This window comes from Rhea pennata, chromosome 15 (genome assembly GCF_028389875.1).
Source record: "Rhea pennata isolate bPtePen1 chromosome 15, bPtePen1.pri, whole genome shotgun sequence".
Taxonomy (NCBI): Eukaryota; Metazoa; Chordata; class Aves; order Rheiformes; family Rheidae; genus Rhea; species Rhea pennata.
This window is the reverse complement of record NC_084677.1, coordinates 19,175,560-19,194,447: the sequence shown is the minus strand read 5'-3', so window position 1 is coordinate 19,194,447 and position 18,888 is coordinate 19,175,560. Positions and strand designations below refer to the sequence as shown.

The 18,888-nt window shown below is 44.2% G+C and overlaps 1 protein-coding gene across 1 annotated transcript; it reads left to right on the top strand.

Annotated features, from left to right (window-relative positions):
• The first annotated feature begins 504 nt into the window (after nt 1–504).
• Nucleotides 505–16,021, top strand: SCNN1B (sodium channel epithelial 1 subunit beta). Its single transcript, XM_062588158.1, has 12 exons — nt 505–815; nt 1,709–2,027; nt 3,004–3,197; nt 5,289–5,392; nt 5,867–6,030; nt 7,013–7,120; nt 10,459–10,576; nt 11,407–11,482; nt 11,673–11,730; nt 13,027–13,088; nt 14,871–14,946; nt 15,444–16,021. The coding sequence occupies exons 1-12, from the start codon at nt 505–507 to the stop codon at nt 15,822–15,824; spliced, it is 1,971 nt and encodes a 656-aa protein (XP_062444142.1). The 3' UTR covers nt 15,825–16,021.
• Nucleotides 16,022–18,888: the final 2,867 nt, after the last annotated feature.

Here is an 18,888-nt window from a genome sequence, read left to right as displayed (position 1 = left end):
GGCGCCCCTCGCCCCGCACGGTCTGCCTGGCCTGGCCACCTCTGCCTGAACGCGCCGTGGGCGCAGGAGCACGTGTTTTCACATAACACGTGCGCTTCCTAAAAAGCTTACTGTGTATTGTTATTTATTGTAACATCTAAACGGCCTGGGAGCAAGCACTTTGTAAGTAACTGGTAGGCACATAAATTTCAAACTGGTCTGAATAACGTAACTGTCAGGGGAGCAGAAGGGGCACCAAAAACAAAGTGACAGAAACTGCAAAGCAGACCTATCCAGCCTGCACCTTCTCAAGGACTTAAGGGCTCCGTGTTGGTTCACTAGTACGGCGTAACCCTGAAGAACATCTGCTCTAAATTTCTCCACGCTTATAAATCTACAGTCCTATTATTATATAATTATTCAAATTTTGTTTTGTTGACAATACAAATATATTTGGCATAATACAAACTCCTGCTTCTTAAAATAGCTGCTTTGATACCTTTTTTCTTGTTCACAGGCACCAACATGAACCTGAAGAAGTATTTCATTCGAGCACTGCACCGTCTCCAGAAAGGCCCTGGCTACACCTACAAAGAGCTGCTGGTCTGGTACTGTGATAACACCAACACGCATGGCCCCAAACGCATCATCAGAGAGGGGCCAAAGAAGAAGTTCATCTGGTTTTTCTTAACTTTGCTCTTTGCATCTCTGGTCTTCTGGCAATGGGGTATCCTCATTAACACCTACCTCTCCTATAACGTCACTTCATCGCTCTCAATTGGATTTAAGACTATGAAGTTCCCAGCAGTCACAGTCTGCAATGCCAACCCTTTCAAGTGAGTTTTTCCTTTGCCTAATTTATCCAGTCATGCATTAATGCACTGAATTATGTTGCTAGCATTGTAGATCGGTTCCTGTCTCATATCGTATTAGGAGCATCAATGAAAATTATCATTTGAGGCACCAACTGGCAGTAAAAAACAAATCAGAACAATATAAAAATGAATGGCTCATTTCCAAAGAAAGGCTTTTGTACCTGCAGGCTTGTCTGTTTGTCCTTATTGTATCAGATAATCCAGTAATGGTTATTGCCTTCCTGTAAACTTTGCTTGGCTCAGAGAAAACTTTAAAGTTTCAGCTAACTTGTCACAGCCAAGATCAGTCTCCTGATCTTTCCCCACAATTCCTTTCTTTTCTTCTTCCTCACCATGAACGTATCTCTTATCACTTATACGCCAGTCATTAAGAGCTAGTTAAACACTGGTATCTGCTCCAAGTTACAGTATTAAAACTCCAGAATAACTTCAAAGGAGTAACAGATTTTGTTAGAGTTAGTTCAGATTTATATCAGTGCAGTAGTGTAGTCCAAAATGAGATGCTTACAGTTGATAAACAGGAAAGTTTGTTTTTTCCTCTCTCTCTGCTAGAGATATTTTGTGTAAATTAGTATTGAATTGTTTGAAAAACAGCAATGTCAGTTCTGCGAGGCACAGCAAGTTCATCGGGACAGCACTCGCTGTTTATCTTCCAGCTAATTTTGTGTCTGGTTGCTGCCCCAGTTCTTGCTGCTGGGATACACGTTTTCAAGCGGGCCGTGCTCCGCACGGAGACTCCCTTTGTTCTCCAGAAAACCTTTCCGAAGCAAGCTGGGGTCCAGCCTGATGAACGACACACTGTGTTTCGTGCTGCTACCACCATTGCACGGCCTGGTAACCACTCTGTCCTGCAGATACTCAGAAGTGAAGCATCTCCTGAAAGAATTGGACAAGCTCATTGAGGCAGCTCTGGAAAGGATCCTGCAGCCCGCGCAAGGGGACACCACCCTGCCGCTGCCGCTGAACAGCAGTGAGAACATCTCCGAGACGCTGGACCTGAGGCTGTGGAACCAGATACCTCTAGTCCTCATTGACGAGCATGACAGAGATCACCCTGTCATTGTGGATGTCTTTGAGACCAACCAGACTGGCCCAGGCAACCAAACCGCTACTTTTCCTGTCCCGTCCAACAGAACGTCAGAAGAAAAAAAGTACAAACTGGCAGTGAAACTGGTAAGTGAGGGTCCCGTGGTAACTAGAGCAGCAGAAACGTCTCGCAAAAAGCAGCAAGAGGGAAGGGAGGAAGGACAGGCAGGGCGCGCTGGAGGTCAGGCCTCGAGGTGTCTCTTCGGACCCGGCTGCCTGCTCGGGCATCAGCGCCGCGGCGCTGGCCGAAGGCAAGGCTCTTCACAGCCCTGCAAGAAGAGCCTTACTGTCGCAGGGCAGTTGCCCGAGGAGCACGGTAGCTCCATACGCGCTTCCTGCTCGAGCTGGCACACACAGATAACCCAGCTGAGGGAGTTACTCCTGCTGGTGCCTCTGGGCACCATGTTCCAAGGGACATGCAACTCATGGGCCGTCTGCGAGTTCTGGTGTCTTATTTCAAGGCTCCAGGGCTGGGGGGAGGAGAGGTTGAGCAAGGCAGGACAGGTGTTTTTTTTAAATGGTTTTTAAAATTTCAGCTGGGGGGGAGTGGGGGGGAGGGTCCTGATCCTGCTGTAGGTTGCACACCAAGACATCTGCTAAATGACATACGCTGCTGGGATTCTGCGTGTGGGGCCTGCAGCAGGATCGTGCCCTAACCATAACAGGGAACTTCAGGGATGCTGTCTGATCCGGGCAGATGCAGATGATCCGGGCCAAGACCTTGGGAGCTGAGACACCGGTACAGCCCGGAAGAGTTGACCAAAACAAGACATTTTCCCTCAGCTTGTGGGACTAACCGCTGGGACTGATAGAGAATCTGTCCAGCTGGGGAATCGCACGCTTCCCTGGAGAAGGGACCAGACTGTTGAGCACAGGATTTGACAGTACCTTTCTGGTCTTACATCTTCTCCGTTCCACAAGAGCGAGCAGGCAGGGCTGGCGTCACGTCACACTGAACCCGCGGCAGGAAAGGAAGCGCTCCTTGTTCCTTCCTTTTTGTTTTCCTGTTGTCTTCTCTTGAAGCCAGGTCACCGTCTAAGACCTAACTCTTGTGTTTCTCCAGTGCAGCCATCAGGGCTCCAACGACTGCATCTACAGGAACTTCACCAGCGCGGCGCAGGCGGTGACGGAGTGGTACATTCTGCAGTCCACGAGCATCCTCTCCAAAGTCCCGCTGCAGGAGAGAATTAGGATGGGCTACCAAGCGGAGGACATGATCCTCGCGTGTCTCTACGGGGCCGAACCCTGCAACTACAAGTACGTGTATACTGAACTGCTTGCCTTTTCCTGTTACGTCAGGAATGCTACAGCTAAAGGCATGGCAGCATTTTTTTTCCTTTTTAAGGTGTTTATCAGTGGATAAAAATATTTCTGCTTGTTCTTAAATCTAGCAACATTTTCCAGAGGGTTTCTGGAGGTGGTTCTTGTTGAAATGGTGCATTTTGGCGTAGAGCTGCCTTAAGTTTTAGACTTCTGGTTAATTTTAGATAGAAAAGCTACCTAAGCTCTATCTGGTTTCTGAGTGGACTTGTATAACCTCTGCTTGCCTCCATGTGCTACTACCAGCTAGTTCTGGTTTACTTCTGGAAGCAGATTCAAGTTGCATCTTAACCAGCTTGAGCCTCTTCACTTTTCCCTGCTTAAAATGCTAATGCCCATTGGCTCTTACATGCCAGTAAGAAAACTTTATTGGTGAAATTCTGATGAGAGTCTTACTGTAGATGTCTGTATTTATTAGAAAACAGTTCACAGTCAGCACATAAATTCACAAGTTTTGCCAGACTTACTCTGAATTAGAGAGAGAGTGTCTAGAATGACAAATGAATTTGCTGGCAAAATTTTATTAACTCCTTTCCTTATTAATTGGTAGACATGCTACAGAAGACATGTAAATCTAATATATTAAAGGACTGCAGGGTCAGCAGTTGTTTAGCTAGTACTGACAGCCCTCGAAGTCTGCAGGAATTATGTGTATTTTGTACCTACATGGGTGGCCTCTGATCTTCTTAATTTTATTTTTCCCATTTGCATTAACTAAAAATGTCTCATGTAATGCAGATTTATGCACTGCTGTTGCTGTCAGAAGATGAGTTGTTGGCTTAAAAATAACAGATTTTTTTCCATGGGGCTCTTACCTGAGAACTTGCCCCGATATATATTGTAGTTTTATCTCTGTAGCTTAAACGGAGAATCTGTGCGTTGTTGATGCCTTTGCCTGTGAAGAAAAGCCCTGAAATAGTTGAAGTCGTGCTTATGTTTATTTTGCTTTTCTGACAGCAATGAACAGCCATTAATGAACAAAGTGTCAGGAAACCTGGTGTCCGTGACTGATCTGTGCCTTCCTTCAGTAAGAGTTTGGGGCAAGTTTCTCCTCTCTTTCCAAGGGGAAGCTGTGCCAAACACGCCAGAGACACACTTCTCCACGAGGGCACGTGCTCCTGCCCTTTCGGCGCAGGACGCCCCACCCGGCACGCCGCTGGCTGCCGCGGTCCCTCACCCCCCGGCTGGCCTTTCGCTGCGCTGTGGGGCGGGGATCTGGCGGGGAGAAGGGGAGCTTGGAGCGAGGCAGCAAGCTCTGGCCGCGAGGCCGGCTCTTCGAGAGCTACGGCCGGGTTACTCACACCGTCAGACGAGAACGGCCCTTGCTCTGCACATCGGAGCAAGACCCAGAAATAAGACAACCGATTTTAATTTTGGATGGGCCACTTTGCTTACGACCTATTGAGACTAACACCACCAATGAGACCTTGGCTGAATATTTAGTGATGACCAGCTGCCAGCTCGGGTTTTGAGTCACTGTGTCACTTGCATGGAAGCGCAGCCCTCAGTTACACCATCATGTTTTACACAAGGCTCTGGGAAATGCATGTAATCCATCACTGTTTCTTGTAATGGCAAATTTATATATCCAGTTTTGAGAAACTTGAGTGCAAAACAGCAACCCAGACTGCAGAAAGTTTTGCAAGCAATAGCACTTTTTTAAAGAATGTAACACAATTATTCTCAAAGAACTAGATACAGAACCAACCAACTCTGTTCTGTAGCTCAGATCAAGCAGTTAACCCTTTTTTTTCCACCTGTGTGACAGACTATTCCTTTGCATTGTGGCAAAGCGTTACCCTCTGTGGCTGCGTCTCAGAACATGGCATTCCCCTGTTTCTCTGTTTTTCAACAGAAGATTGGTTGAAATTTTATTAGCTGAAATCTTTAATGTAGGTGTTTAACAAGTTAAGCAATTTAAAGTGAATCCCAGACTAAGCTGCCAAAACCTCATCCCACTAGAGCCATTATTTTATAACCTTGTAGTTTTCCCTAAGAGTCATAGATTTATATGCATGATTCTTTCAGGAATTTCACCCAAATCTATCATCCAGACCATGGGAACTGCTACATCTTTAACTGGGGCATGGATGAGGAGGCTTTGAATTCTTCCAACCCTGGAGCTGAGTTTGGTAAGAAGAAGCTCTGCTAAAGAAGGAATTAAAAGAACAGAAGTGCTGTGAATTATTCTGTCTCTCAACAGCAATTTTTGTTACATGTAACAGATCTATGATTTCTGGTTCTCTAGAGCACTACAGCAGGGAATAGCTGTTTTCCAGAAGGGGATAAACCCCAAAAGGGAAATGCGTTGCACAGAAATAAATAATATGACTACAGTTAGTAGAAATATAATGACGTTTAAAAAACATCCCCAGAGCCAAAACATCTGAGAGAATGTCTGAGCAATCAGATGTTCCCCGTTTGTGCCTTCACCATCATGCACACTTAGGCACGTGTAACATTGACCACAACAGACAGAACCTTCCCCCAAGGAACAGAGATTTCTGTGCACAATGAGAAGAAAATATTCTCATTGTTTTTCCAAAGACTCATGTTTTGGTACAATTCTGCATTTCATGTTCTGAGTATTGTGTTTGGTATCACAGGGCTGAAGTTAATTCTGGACATCAGCCAGCAAGACTATATCCCCTACCTGTCATCAGCTGCTGGGGCTAGGCTAATGCTGCATCAACAGAAGAGTTTCCCATTTCTTAAGGATCAGGGCATCTATGCAATGGCTGGGACGGAAACCTCTATTGGCGTATTAGTGGTATGTGTGGCATTCCTCTAGAGCAAATCGTCTGAGAATAATGTTATCTGATGGGACTGCAACCAGGTTTTTCAGTCTTGGCTGAACTGGCTCAAACCAAAAGAATCAAGGCATATGCTAGCTACGGGCTGGAACAGTTTATGGAGACTTTTATGCAACTGTCCTGGCAAAGTGCTTTAGTAAAGCCAAAATGCTGAGCTCAAGTAATTGTTCCCTCTTCTAGTATGTCAGATGTTCATTGCTGGAACATGCTGTTGACATTTCACACCAGAGCCAAGTTACGGCTGGCACCTCTGGTTGAGGCACCTTTTCTGTACCCCCAGGTTCTCCCAGAGGTACAGTCAATCTGAAAAGACAAATTTTTCTTTAGCTGGGATATTCTACTACAGTTACTGTTGCCACCATTTTCTTCCTGGAACTGGACACATAGTCAGCATGTATCACATTTCTTTTCCAAATTCCGTGAATAAGATGGTGTATATTTTGGTTAGCCATTGATGTTTTCTGCTGTCTGCTCCTCATGCAGGCTTTGCCAGGACAACTGCTCCCCGCAGATGGCCAGTGACACTTGTCAGTGGCCAGAAAGGCACAGGCGCAGGACAGGAGCAGGCTGGAAAGCCCGAGTCCATCACTCATCTCTAAGAGATGCATCACTGGGAGCGGGCAAGCAGAATGAAAAGGCTTTTCTGCTGGATGTAGGAAATGGCTCCCATAGAAAACGTACACGACAGAGCTGCAACTCTGTTTAAATACTGTGTCTTTGAATACAATCATCTATGTTATAGCTTCTTGATCTGGCCTGGTGGAAGAGCTGTATCTTTTCAGGCATTTTTCAGCTCTGCCTTCTATGATTCTTTGATTTTTTTCCCAAAGACAGCAGAGAATAGAGGAGTTACAGAACCTCTGGCCAACTAGCATCAAGGACACAGGGAGGAGATATAACTTAAACATACCTAAGTTTGCTGTTTTGATTTTCTTTCAGGATGAGCTGGAACGAATGGGCTATCCCTACAGTGACTGCACTATGAATGGGTCTGATGTCCCAGTAAAAAACCTGTATAGTGAATATAATACTTCCTACTCCATACAGGTAAAAACATGTTTTCAAATCAAATAACGCTGTTCAGGAAAAACCTTCAAAGCAGCTAAATTTATTATTAGCACACAATATTACTAGAGGATCAACAAACAAAGTAGCGCACACAACGTAAGCCCAGGAACCTTTTTTTTTCTGGCAATGCCTGAACACCTGAGTCTGAACACTCAGTAGCCTCAGATTTGGATGCATTTCCACTGAATCCAGTGGAAATACCTGTACGTTGCAGGATCAAAACCTAATGAAATGAGTAACAAAACTTACATCAAAATGAGGAATATTGCTTTGGCAGACAGCACTGTTCGGTGTAATATTCAGTCTTCATTCTCCCATCGAAACTGCTCGGTATGCAAAGAATGGGTATCAATAGTTATTTTTCCTTTATGCAGGTATGCAATTTTGTTTCATTTGGAAAGGGATGAAGATGGCCTTTTCTGTAGTTTTCTCAAAATCTATAACACAGCAATCTCCCGAATTTCTGTTATTGCGTGGAATCCCAGTACACATGACATACCAGCAAAGTGCTAATTTGCAGACATTTTTACCTTTCCTGTACATATGATCAGTATTTAATGCTGGTCCTTTTCTTGCACACTGTTTCCTCAGAATTTAGCTCCCCAAAGCTGCAGGTTCTCGTTCATCCTGAAAAACAAAGTAAAGCAACAACAGGGTGAACCCAGTCCCCCTGTTTAAAGCATCCATTTCTGTTCCCCCAATGCGTTCTTCAACTTTGCTTGCCCTTCTTCTGGCTTACTGAGCAACCTGATTTATTATCATGCATTGATCAGTTACTGCTTCAGCTAAGAGGCTAAAAACTTAAACATAACTAGTCAGATCTGTTGCACTCATCAAGCCTGGCTCCCCATATCCTCTCTGCGCTGGTTTCCCTAGGAGATATTGTGGACTATTTTAGAGCTAGGATTAGGTGTCCAGAAAGGCAGACCTGAGAGTGTTGGGGACATACTGAAACTTTTACCAGTTTTGGCTGATAGCCGTTTCTTAGTATCTTAGAAGAAGTAGAACGTTGTTTCTTCCAGTGCGTGAGCTTAGCGTGAAGCGCTCCTGGTCTGTACCTGGGATCTGCAAAGCAACTTCAGATGCAGCGGGAAGGATCCGACACACTCCCAAATGGGAGCACGTGTATTTTTAGTTTTACACTTTTCTGCACTCTTGCCCACCTGCACAGCAATAGGCTGCAGATCAGTTTTTGCCCTTTCAGGGTTCCTTTAAAAGAGTAACTGATGATACTATGTCACTACGGCAATGAATTTCTTCTTCAGCTGTGAGAATATGTTTAACTTCTATAATATCAGGGATTGGCTGAAATCTTAATTATAGGTTGATCAGCTGGTAAGAGGTAGACATTTAATCATTACCTGTGTTCATCAGGGGAATTTCTTTAAATTCAAGGGATTATTGAGCAGTCAACATAGCTTCATGTGCTGCTATAATTGTAATAGCAAAGCTATTCAGTGTGGAATAATCTCAGGAGCCTTCCTACAGTGGCAACAGTTACTGCAATTCTAGGAAACTTTTTCTGAGACTTTATGTGGCAGCTTTTCATTAAATGGGATGTTTCCTGCTGCCCTGGATGCTCTGGGAGGATGAAAGCTCTCTGGATAACTCTCATGCTCCTTGTTTTAACCATGGTATTGCTCTAATGTGCAAAGAAGCTTACATTTTGTGTACACAAGCAATATTGCTACTGCTCTGACAGGAGATAAATATAGAGAAGGTATTTCTCACCTGAATACTTCAGTTCTTTTGTAATCCTTTTCTCTTTAAGAGAAATAAGTCTTTTTTCTTTAACACTGAAAATGCATGCTTATTTTGGATATGGGATGAAGACTTACCTTTGTATTTTCTTCCCTTCAAAACTGGGATGAGAAAATTGAGTGTTTGTAAGCCTTGAATCTGTAATAAAAATACAGCGTAGACATTAAGCACTGGTTAATTTGTAACAGAGGCTTTAACATAATGGAGACAAGTTTCTTAAGGGTGAGATCTGGCAATAAAAAAAAAAATCAAAACCTGTTGGGGTTATTTACAAGCGACTGAAGAATAAATCTCAGACAAGGTGAAGGCTTTTGTCTGCCAAGTATTTTGTATTTCTGCCTTTATATAATCATAACAACTGGACCACTTTACTCTACATTTTGAGATGCTTGTATAATATTTAAGCAAATACTTGAAATGATTGCATTATTACTTAGAAGTTGCTGAATGCTGACTCAGGTTTTATGTCCACATAATTTATGTCACTTCAGAGACCTCTCAACAAAATCAAACCTTTTCATCACTCTTCGATTTTAGTGAATTCTATAAGCATTTCATAGTGCACAGAACTTCTGATTTTTCCACCCAACTGACACTGTTAAATTTAATTATCTTTCATAGACTTTGTTATTGCTTTGTGCATTGTTTCATCAAAGATCCCACTCCAATATCTGATGATTAACTTCATGCCTCACTGAGCTAATGGTAATGTTACAGCGCAGAATCATATGCTGTTGAAGTTGCAGCCTTAATCCTTTCACAGAGAAACAGATGCACAGATAAGATAGTCTAGATTTCTAAAACCTGCTCTTTTTGTTGAAGTATTTTTAAAGTCTTACCTTTTAAAGTGGAAACCAGCCCTTTGTCAATATGTCATATAAAGCCTGGAAACAACAGCAGTGTCTATGGATATAATAGAACTTTATAGAAATTTTTTTTTTTTTTTGGAAACTCCATACAACTTCCCTGAAACCCTAAAACCCTAAAATAATTAAGAAATGAGCATTTCTTGTGTGACTGGGAGGAGGTTGTATAGTTCTCTGTGACTTTGTAAGGTGAATTACCCACAGTTAGCTCACAATTACATTATACTTTGAAATTTGGAGGAGCAGTAGTAAAAATGCAATGTAAAGAAAAAAGTAATTGCAGTGCAACTGTAAACATCTTGGCTTATTTACCTCCATCATCTGTCCATTGAAATCACAGATTGTAAACCCAGTGTCATTTGGACTGATTTCCATAGCCTCTAAAGGCATTTAGAGATGCACATGTGTAAGCTGACGGAAGAAGTTGCTTGCTTTATGCTCACTCTTCCATCTGCAGCAGCGCAGCAGCAAGTCATGCAGTGTAGCACACCTTGCAGAATGGCTCCCTGAGCACTGAGTTTCCTCCCAATGTGTACCTACAAAAAAACCCATCTCTTCAGTGCAGAGAGGAACATGTCTAGGAACAGACTCAAGTCTCAGAGTAGATAGACATCAGCAACACAGTGCAACACAGAGATCACCATGAGAGTATATCCCAGTTCTAAGCAGCTCCCTGTTCCCTTTTTTCAGGCTTGTCTGCGCTCTTGTTTCCAAAATCGCATGGTTGAAAACTGTGGATGTGGTCACTATATGTTTCCTTTACCTGAAGGGGTAAATTATTGCAATAATGAAGATAACCCAGGTTGGGGTAAGAACATGAACAAAACTAATTACACAGCCTTCCCAAGGGTACTGGCACACAGGAAGGGAGGGAGCATGTTTTATCGGTATTGCAAGTGCAACAGGTGATTTGCCTTTGCTTATATAAATTCTTCCCTTGGTTGTTAGGGTCAGTGTCAGCAAGACTAGGAGAATTCTTGGTGCTGACCAAAGGCTCAGGGATCTCAGCTTCCATACTGGCTTGGTTCAGGTTTCTCCCAGAAAGACAGACTGGCTCAAGCTGGCTCGAGCACTGTGGAAGATAGTGAGAACTTCTTGACACCAAAAAAAAAAAAAAAAAAAAAAAAAAAAAAAAAAAAAGCAAGAAAGAAATGTTTAATACTTCAGGTCACCAAACATGAAAAGTTCAAGTCCTGAAATAAACTTGCCCATCCCTATGTAAGTAGGCACAACTGACTCTTGTAAGGAAACACAGAGTCCAACAGCAGTCGGTCGTGTTTGCTCTGGACAGACCATTTGAGAGGTCTTGCCCTCTTGCGACAGCAACTTACAGAAAAAGGAAGGTAAAATGCCAGCTGCATTGCAATACTCTGATATAGCAAAAGACCATCATACTCCTGGAGCTGGCAAAGGTGGTACCTGAAATACTGATTCTTTGTAAAAGCCAACTGCAGAAAAGTATTAAATTGTCCAATCCTTTTGCCCGATTGTTCAAGGAGAAGAAGGCCAGAGGGGAAGAAAGCAAGCTTGCGCAGCAGGCTCATACTTAAAATATTTCTTTTATTAAATACAAATAATATTATCCAGATAAGCTGGGTTCTCATCTAAACAGATGTTTGATCTTTTGTTTTCAAACAGCATATTGCTATTCATCACTAAGATCAAGTATAAGAGACAGACAGTTTTGTATTGACTCTTGTAAGGAAACATGCAAGTAAGTACACAAACTATTTATGGCAGCTCTAAAGGTGGAGGGAATCCGGCATTTGGTCTCCCATCAATCCTGACCTGTATAAAACTGCAGCAAATCTTTTGGGGTTGCTTCTCTGAAACAACTGAAGTTCCAGTGACTTTGGAGAAGGGGAGATTTTGTATTGATTGATGTTCCTCTTTCTGCTTTCCAGTGACACGCAATATAAAATGACCATCTCTATGGCAGATTGGCCGTCTGAAGCTTCAGAGGTAACACCAATTTCCTGTTTTAAAACATTCATTAATAATTAGATGTTCTTAACGCGGTGAATCACTTGGTATTTTTAGAGTTAATGTTCAGGTAGCAAACACCTCTTTGCTAAATTACACATTTTCAGCATACAAGACTAGCTGCAGCGTGTAAAACAGAAACAAGGAGTGGCATCCCCCCAACGCTGACGCTTTTTTTTTCTGGTCCTGCATTAAACACAGTTAACGACCCAAAGATGAGTAATCACGTTCCCATGTAATGCTAACATGGAATAGGCATGGTATAGGCTTGCTTTATACGAGCTTGCTGGCCGAAATATAGAGCACTAGTGCTTAGCTTCCTGGTTGCATTGGCAATGCAGCGTGTGCTTGTTGCCTCATTCACACTCTGCAGAATGCTGTTTAATCCGCTTACCGGGACAGCTGCTTGAGGAGGAGTATGGCGCCTGCCTGATTTCATGCTCTTTCAGGAGCAGAGAGCAACCAGAAACAGCCACCTTTGTGCATACAAGCATAGTCTGGGGCAGATAAGATGCGATAAGATCTCATGGACTCGTTAAAGAGAAAATGAATACTCCATTTGGATCGCTCATTAAATGCTAAAGATTAGGCAGTGTCAAAGCCACACATGCAGTCTCACTTTTTCTTTACCCGTACACGTTACAGGACTGCTTGCATGACTCCCTTCTCTCTTGCTAAGTGCTTGCCACACCATACGCTCACAGCATCATAGATAAAGGTTTGACATCCTCATCTGTGCAGCGTTCCCGTATCATCTCCTGCTAGGTACAGTAGGTCTCATGACTTCGCTGGCTGTAATCAACTCCAAAGGAGATTTTAAACAGGCATTGTGATCTGACTTATCCTAGCACCATGACTTCACACATATCCCTTACATAAAAACTTAGTCTTTAATACCTGAATTGGTAAAACTACAGCCAGCATGTCTCTGCTGTCACAGCGCGCGTGCAGCCATAGCGACAGCGTGCTTGGCCAAAGGCACCTACAAGTTGCCAAACGTAGGAGCTACAAGTGGGTAAATGAGCATGAGTGACTTACAGATTCACTGCACTGGTGGGAAACGCAGCTGCAGCGTTGTTCTGCACTTGCCATCCGCAGCGAATGCCAGCACAGAGCACGTCGAGGCAGCATGCGTGCCAGTTGCAACCCTCAGACAAGCCGCAGAGTGGGAGTGTTAATCCAATAGAGCTGCGTTAAAAAAGAATATTCAGCACAGATCTTTTATTCCTGGGGGGATGATGCTTCTCAGTTCTGAATAAATCTTTTTTTTCCTAGGATTGGATTTTCCATATTTTGTCTTATGAAAGGGATCTGTCAACAAATGTGACCCTGGACAGGTAAGTGAAAGGAACAACCACTTTATCTTCTCTAATGAGCCTGTTAACATTAGATTAACATGAACCTTGGCTATCAGCCAGAGCACACATGTGCTCATGTAGAAGAGGGAGCAAGACTTGCCGCCTGCTTTCCTGGAAGATGCATAAAGTAAATCTGAAATGCACTTCGTGCATATTCTGTATTCTCCATAGTAGCAAACTAGGTAAGACAAAACCCAAATGTGCAGTTAAACTAAAACGAGCATTAACACCACACCTCCTGTCGGTTGCGTATAGGAGTTTGGAGGCTCTAAAGCTATGAAATCCATGAACTTCCAGCGTTCAGCTCCTGCGCTACAACGTTCATGCTTTTATACTTACATCTCTGAACGTGCCAGCAGCAGCAGCAGCAATAGGCTGGATGCAGTGCCAACAAAATTGACAACTGATAACATAAACCCTGAAACATGGGGAAAAGAGGCTTCCTCCCCAAAGGGAAAAATAGAGAAACAGGATACAGTTTCATAAATATTGGTTGCAAGTGCTAAACCCCCTGCAATGTGGAGGGTGCTGTTTTAACCCAGGTGCAGTTAACACGAAGGCCAGGTAGAGTATCAGTGAGAAATGAAGTCAGGATCTGTAATCCTGAGCTCCTCTACGGTAATCAGCTCGTCCAGACCTAGGTCCCCAGAACGAGGTGTGCTGGCCCAGCGCAGGGCCGAACACCGAAACCAGTTCTCTGGTCCTGCGCTAACTGGAGCGTTAGCGAGAGGCTGACTGCAGGTTACGCGGCAGACGCGAGCGGGATCAGCAGAACAGCAGTGCTGCCAGGGGAGCTATACGAAAGTAAAAGCACTTGGAGCAAGAGAGACAGTGTCTGTGAGAAAGACCAGGTTCTGGAACAAACAGAACAAACAGGAACAAAGCTCCTATGGGAGTTTTCTGACCTTAGAGTAATATTGTCAGAAGCGCGTATAAGAGAATAAGGCAGAAACAGACGGCAGGACAGGACTGTAAGAAGAGACAATGGCCAAAATGTTTATATTTCCGTGCTAAATTTAGGCACTGAGAAATCTAGGCAATGAGAAGCAGCCGGATTTAGAGAAGCACAGACAGCTCCCGTGAATCCCGCTGCGAGGCAGTTCACCTGGAGGTTTAGAAGCCTAATGTTAGCACAAAAGGCTAATGTTAGAAGCCTAATATTAAGCCATTTATTACAAAATGATCTCTGGAAAGCTACAAAGCTCTAATTCAGCACTTCCCTTATGCCAGGCTCTTAAAAAAAAAAATATATACTCAAATTCCTCCTGGCGAGCACATCCCCCGAAATCTCTCCAACATACTCTGCTTCCAGGACAGAGTGCAGAGCAAAATGGTTAAACAGGACTCGCGTGTTTGCTCGGAGCAGTCACGGGCGTCGCAGCCGCTCTGTCTGCGCGCGAGGATGCGGGAAGCAGGGTGGGAAGGGAGAGGCGATGCCCGACTGAGGCCAGCAGGAAAACACAGAGCAAAAACCTCCAAAGAAGCTTCCAGATGCACAAGTCTTTCTTAGGGGGAATCAGGCTATGAAGTACTTGAGAACAAGTTCTCGTTCCAGGGTGTGTTTTCCAGCTGGGGGGGGGATGTTGTTATTTTGTTTGTTTGTTTGTTTTTCCACTTCTTCCACATAACCATTTCCACCTAAACTTCTGCCTGTTATGAACTGTCCCTTACAGCTCTTCCCAGCCTACAAGCATTTAAGTACATACATGGGACATTTATAGCTTGAATTTATTCTTAAGTCATTTTTTTTGTTTCCTACAGAAACGGAATCATCAAGCTGAACATTTACTTCCAGGAGTACAACTACCGAACAATCTCGGAGTCTGCTGCCACCACCGTGAGTGCAAGATTAGATGTTCTTCCTGCGTGACTCCACAACACATTGCCACCCCAAAACACCCAGCAGGCACATGCTGAAACAAGTCACACGTGCACGGCTAGGCAGGGTCATCAGCTTCTCAGAGCGACTAGTTAGATCATCTGGAGACACCCTTCGCGGGGACGATGTTGAGTAACTCTGTGCTGCTGCTCCACCTCTCCTCTGCGTAGGAGAGGGTGCAGAAGTAGCCTTCATCAGCTAGTTCTTAGCCCCTTGTTCATTATCCCTCCCACCTCTTTTCCCCGTTGTCAGTCCAAGAAGCGGTCTCAGACATCCTCACCGGAGCATGCAACCTTTACAGATTAGCACCTGCAAAACGAGGGACTCGGCAGAAACGCTAGGTCATGTCGGTACCTGTGCTGCCCCAGCCCCGCATCAACACAGTCGGTGGCTCGGGCTTCTTAGAGAACAGACCAGGTCTGCGTTACCTCACTGTCTGCCTTTCCTATTTGCAGATCGTTTGGCTGCTGTCAAGCCTGGGAGGCCAGTTTGGGTTCTGGATGGGGGGCTCCGTGCTGTGTCTCATCGAGTTTGGAGAGATCATCATCGACTCTCTGTGGATCACCATTATCAACATCATCAGCTGGTGCAAGGGCCTGAAGCAGAAACGAGCCCAGGCCCGGTACCCAGATGCACCTCCCACGGTGTCGGAGCTGGTGGAAGCTCACACGAACTTTGGGTTCCAGCATGAAGACACCAGTCCCATTCCCAGAAGTGAAATGCATCTCAGTGAGGTGCTGCCCCCGGAGCCTGGCACCCCCCCACCTAACTATGACTCACTGCGTGTTCAGCCTCTGGATGTCCTTGACTCGGAGAGCGATGCAGAAGCTGAGTGAGCGCTGCACCCCGTTACCTCCTAATGGCCGCTGATGGCAGACCTGCTACCGCTGTGCTTCATTAACTGAGCAATGTTCTACTCTATCAAAAACAGGAAGGAACTAAGAAGCTCTCACTATCCTCCCCACCCCAACGTAAAGCATTCACTGTGAAGAGGCTCTGTCTAATAAACCTGTAATAAATCTCATGGAGCCAGCATCAGCGTCAGTATATGCCTTCAGTATATAGAGCTTGTGTAAATCAATACCGCTTGCTATGTAATCACAAATCACTAATTCTTTTTAACAAGTAGTTTTGCTTACTTGTAGGTGGAAAGCACTTCCCAGCAAGAAATGCAGGGCAGAGAGCAGCTATGAAAGCATCATGCCTCTAGGTGTATGGCCAGGCGATCAGAACCAGTGCTGTAGCAGCAGTAGCAGGACGCTGTTAAACAGGAGAACAAGAAAAGAAGCATTTCAAGGCAGGTAGCTTTGAGAGTAGACTAGGAGGCCCTCGAGACACAAGAGCACGTATATTGCCATGGCCTGTTAGATGCTAAAAGTCACCAAGGTTTGTGCTGCAATTGTGCTGCTTCACGGGCTGAACAAGAACTGTTGGGTCCCAGACTACTACTGCGTTTTCACCTCTGAATGATCACAACATAAACAGAGAGAAAAAAAATACATATATATATATAAAAAGAAAACAGTTCCTCTGCTTCCCGGAGCCCTTGCGCTCTGTGTGTATTCTGTGCTCAGGATTTGTTAACGCTCTTGCTGCACATGGGCACGTCCGTTAATATGCGTCAGAGATGAATACTCCAGACTCCAATAAAGATTCAGGTGCACGGAGGAAGGGCCAAGGCATTGAACAGTACCATTCTTGGGGGAAAAGAAAAAAAAAAGCTACCTTCAGTGAGTTTCCTGTTGGCAGTGGGTGAAGTTTAGTGCAGGTAGAAGGCTGACAGCAGCAGCATGCAGCAAGGTAAGATGCAGACTTCTCTGAAGGGACAGGTGAGGCAGGTGCTGCTCGCCCCAGCCTTGCTCTTTCACTTGACAGGTCATGGTTTGTGTGTGCTTACTATAACCAGGCTCCCAGCAGGACTTAAACCAAAGCAATTAACCCACTTGGCTTTTGGTTTATTTTGGACCCTGGCACTCCCAGGAGGCTCAGTGCCCCTCATAACCACACTGAAGATCTGTTTTACTGAAGTAGCTTTGCAAAACTTCAAGAGGAAACATGATAGTGTGGTTAAATCATGAGGCTGGAACATGATGTTCTGGGCACTAGTCCCAGCTTGCAGTCGCTGGCTACGTGGCAGTGGGCAGGCAGCTCCCAGCACCCCCTCGGCAGGGGAGCGACGCCCTGGGGGCAGCCAGGCCGGGAGGGCTCCGCGCTGCCCCGCGGCTGCAAAGCTCTCGGCGCGCACAGTGCTCCTGCGCAGCGCTGTCACGGGACGGCTTGCCCTGGGTCCCTTCCTCCCCGAAGCCAGACCATCACATGCGATAATGCAGTAAGCGAATCTGGTTACTAAAAAGCGCCACAAACAAGACAAGGGGTGATAGGCCCCTGCGCTGTGCAAGATCTTTCTTGCACCACTTACTTTTTCTGGGATTTTATTGTAAGCTCCTTTTCTGAAATCATTGCACAGGAATATTCAGAGTACTAAACGTTGCCTCTTGATACACCATCACTGCCCCACAAACACAAACAGCAACAAATTCCTTTCGTATGGGCTTCACAGATTTATCTCTACTTACTGTTTAGAGCATTAAGTCCTTAGGCATTGAAATTGCAACTCATTTCTATGACATGAGTTTTTCTTCTACATAATGGATTAGATAGCCTCAAATCTCCAGTTTCAAGAATTTCAGTGATAAATGAATGTGGGCCATGCTCTGCGATCTTTTTGTCTGATCATTTACACCACAGGAAACTATCTTAAAATTACTCATAGACATTTTTTTGTGTGTGTGGTGGGGGGGAATTTTACTTTTTTTTTTTTTTTTTTTTTTTTTGTAGATCAAATCGCATTAGATTCATTGTGCCAGTCCAAATGTCACAGAAGGAAAAGGAAAATCAAACCTATCAAACCCCTCTTTTGGTTTATTCCATTTACTCCACAGGACACTTATGAGAGAATGAACTTTTACTTCTTATTACTCAGGTTAACTCAGGGGGAAAATGAAAATAACTTCTTGAATTAGTCTTCATTGTTACTACTCACTTCTCCTTTGCAAGAAACTTCAGTGTTCAAAATTCTTTTGAAAAAGTCAGACCCTCAGTTACTGGTATATAGTTGGTCTAATACTGCTGCATTTACAATTATAATTATTAGCTAGAATATTTTATAGAACTTGATTCAGGAGTTTTCAAATTTGGTGATTCACTCCAAGAAGTAATGGCAACTTAAAATAAAAATTTGACTTTTATTCTGGTGTTCCAACATCTGAACTTTTACAGACCACATTTTCCAATTTTACTTGGTCATCACAAGAACAAGAAACTTAAACACTTTCTTTTAATTAGAGATTTTAAATAATTAAATAATCTGAGGAGCCAGAGTTACCAGTTTCCCTAGCTATTCAGAAAGGTGAGAATTGGGTAAGTTTGGTAGATATTCATGGAGTACTCAAAAATGTTCAATCATGAGTAAGTTAACAAATCCTGTAGAGCCATGCTTCAGCGCAAATTTAAAAGCAACGCAGACTTTCACTACTGCTTCCTGACCAGTGCTTCAGAAATCCATGGGCTGAAGCTTTGTGATTTTGCCAGTGATCAGAACCAGAGGCATCAGAAATACCACGCATGCAGGGCCCAGAACAGCCCGTCGGCTTTGGCCTCGTGGCGGTCAGCAGCTCGCGGACCTCCGCAGCCAAAGGCTGCATTCGTTTTAGTCACCATTGCTTTAAAACCAGAAAGTAATTAGGTTATTTAGAAACTAACGTTCTGCCACTTGGCGAAGCAGAGCTTTCATTCGCATACCTGCCCAATCGTTCCAGGACAATCAATGCTTTAAAGTGTCTTTAACATCTGGAACAATTCTTCCAGAAGCAGCTTTGCCTCAGAAACAACGTATGATTA

What these genes read in the sequence shown, in the direction of transcription:
- SCNN1B (XM_062588158.1), top strand. Translation starts at nt 505, where the DNA reads ATGAACCTGAAGAAGTATTTCATTCGAGCACTGCACCGTCTCCAGAAA. An exon ending in ACAAACTGGCAGTGAAACTG is followed by an intron (nt 2,028 to 3,003) that starts GTAAGTGAGGGT and finishes GTGTTTCTCCAG; the next exon opens with TGCAGCCATCAGGGCTCCAA. An exon ending in TGAAGATAACCCAGGTTGGG is followed by an intron (nt 10,577 to 11,406) that starts GTAAGAACATGA and finishes GTTTTCAAACAG; the next exon opens with CATATTGCTATTCATCACTA.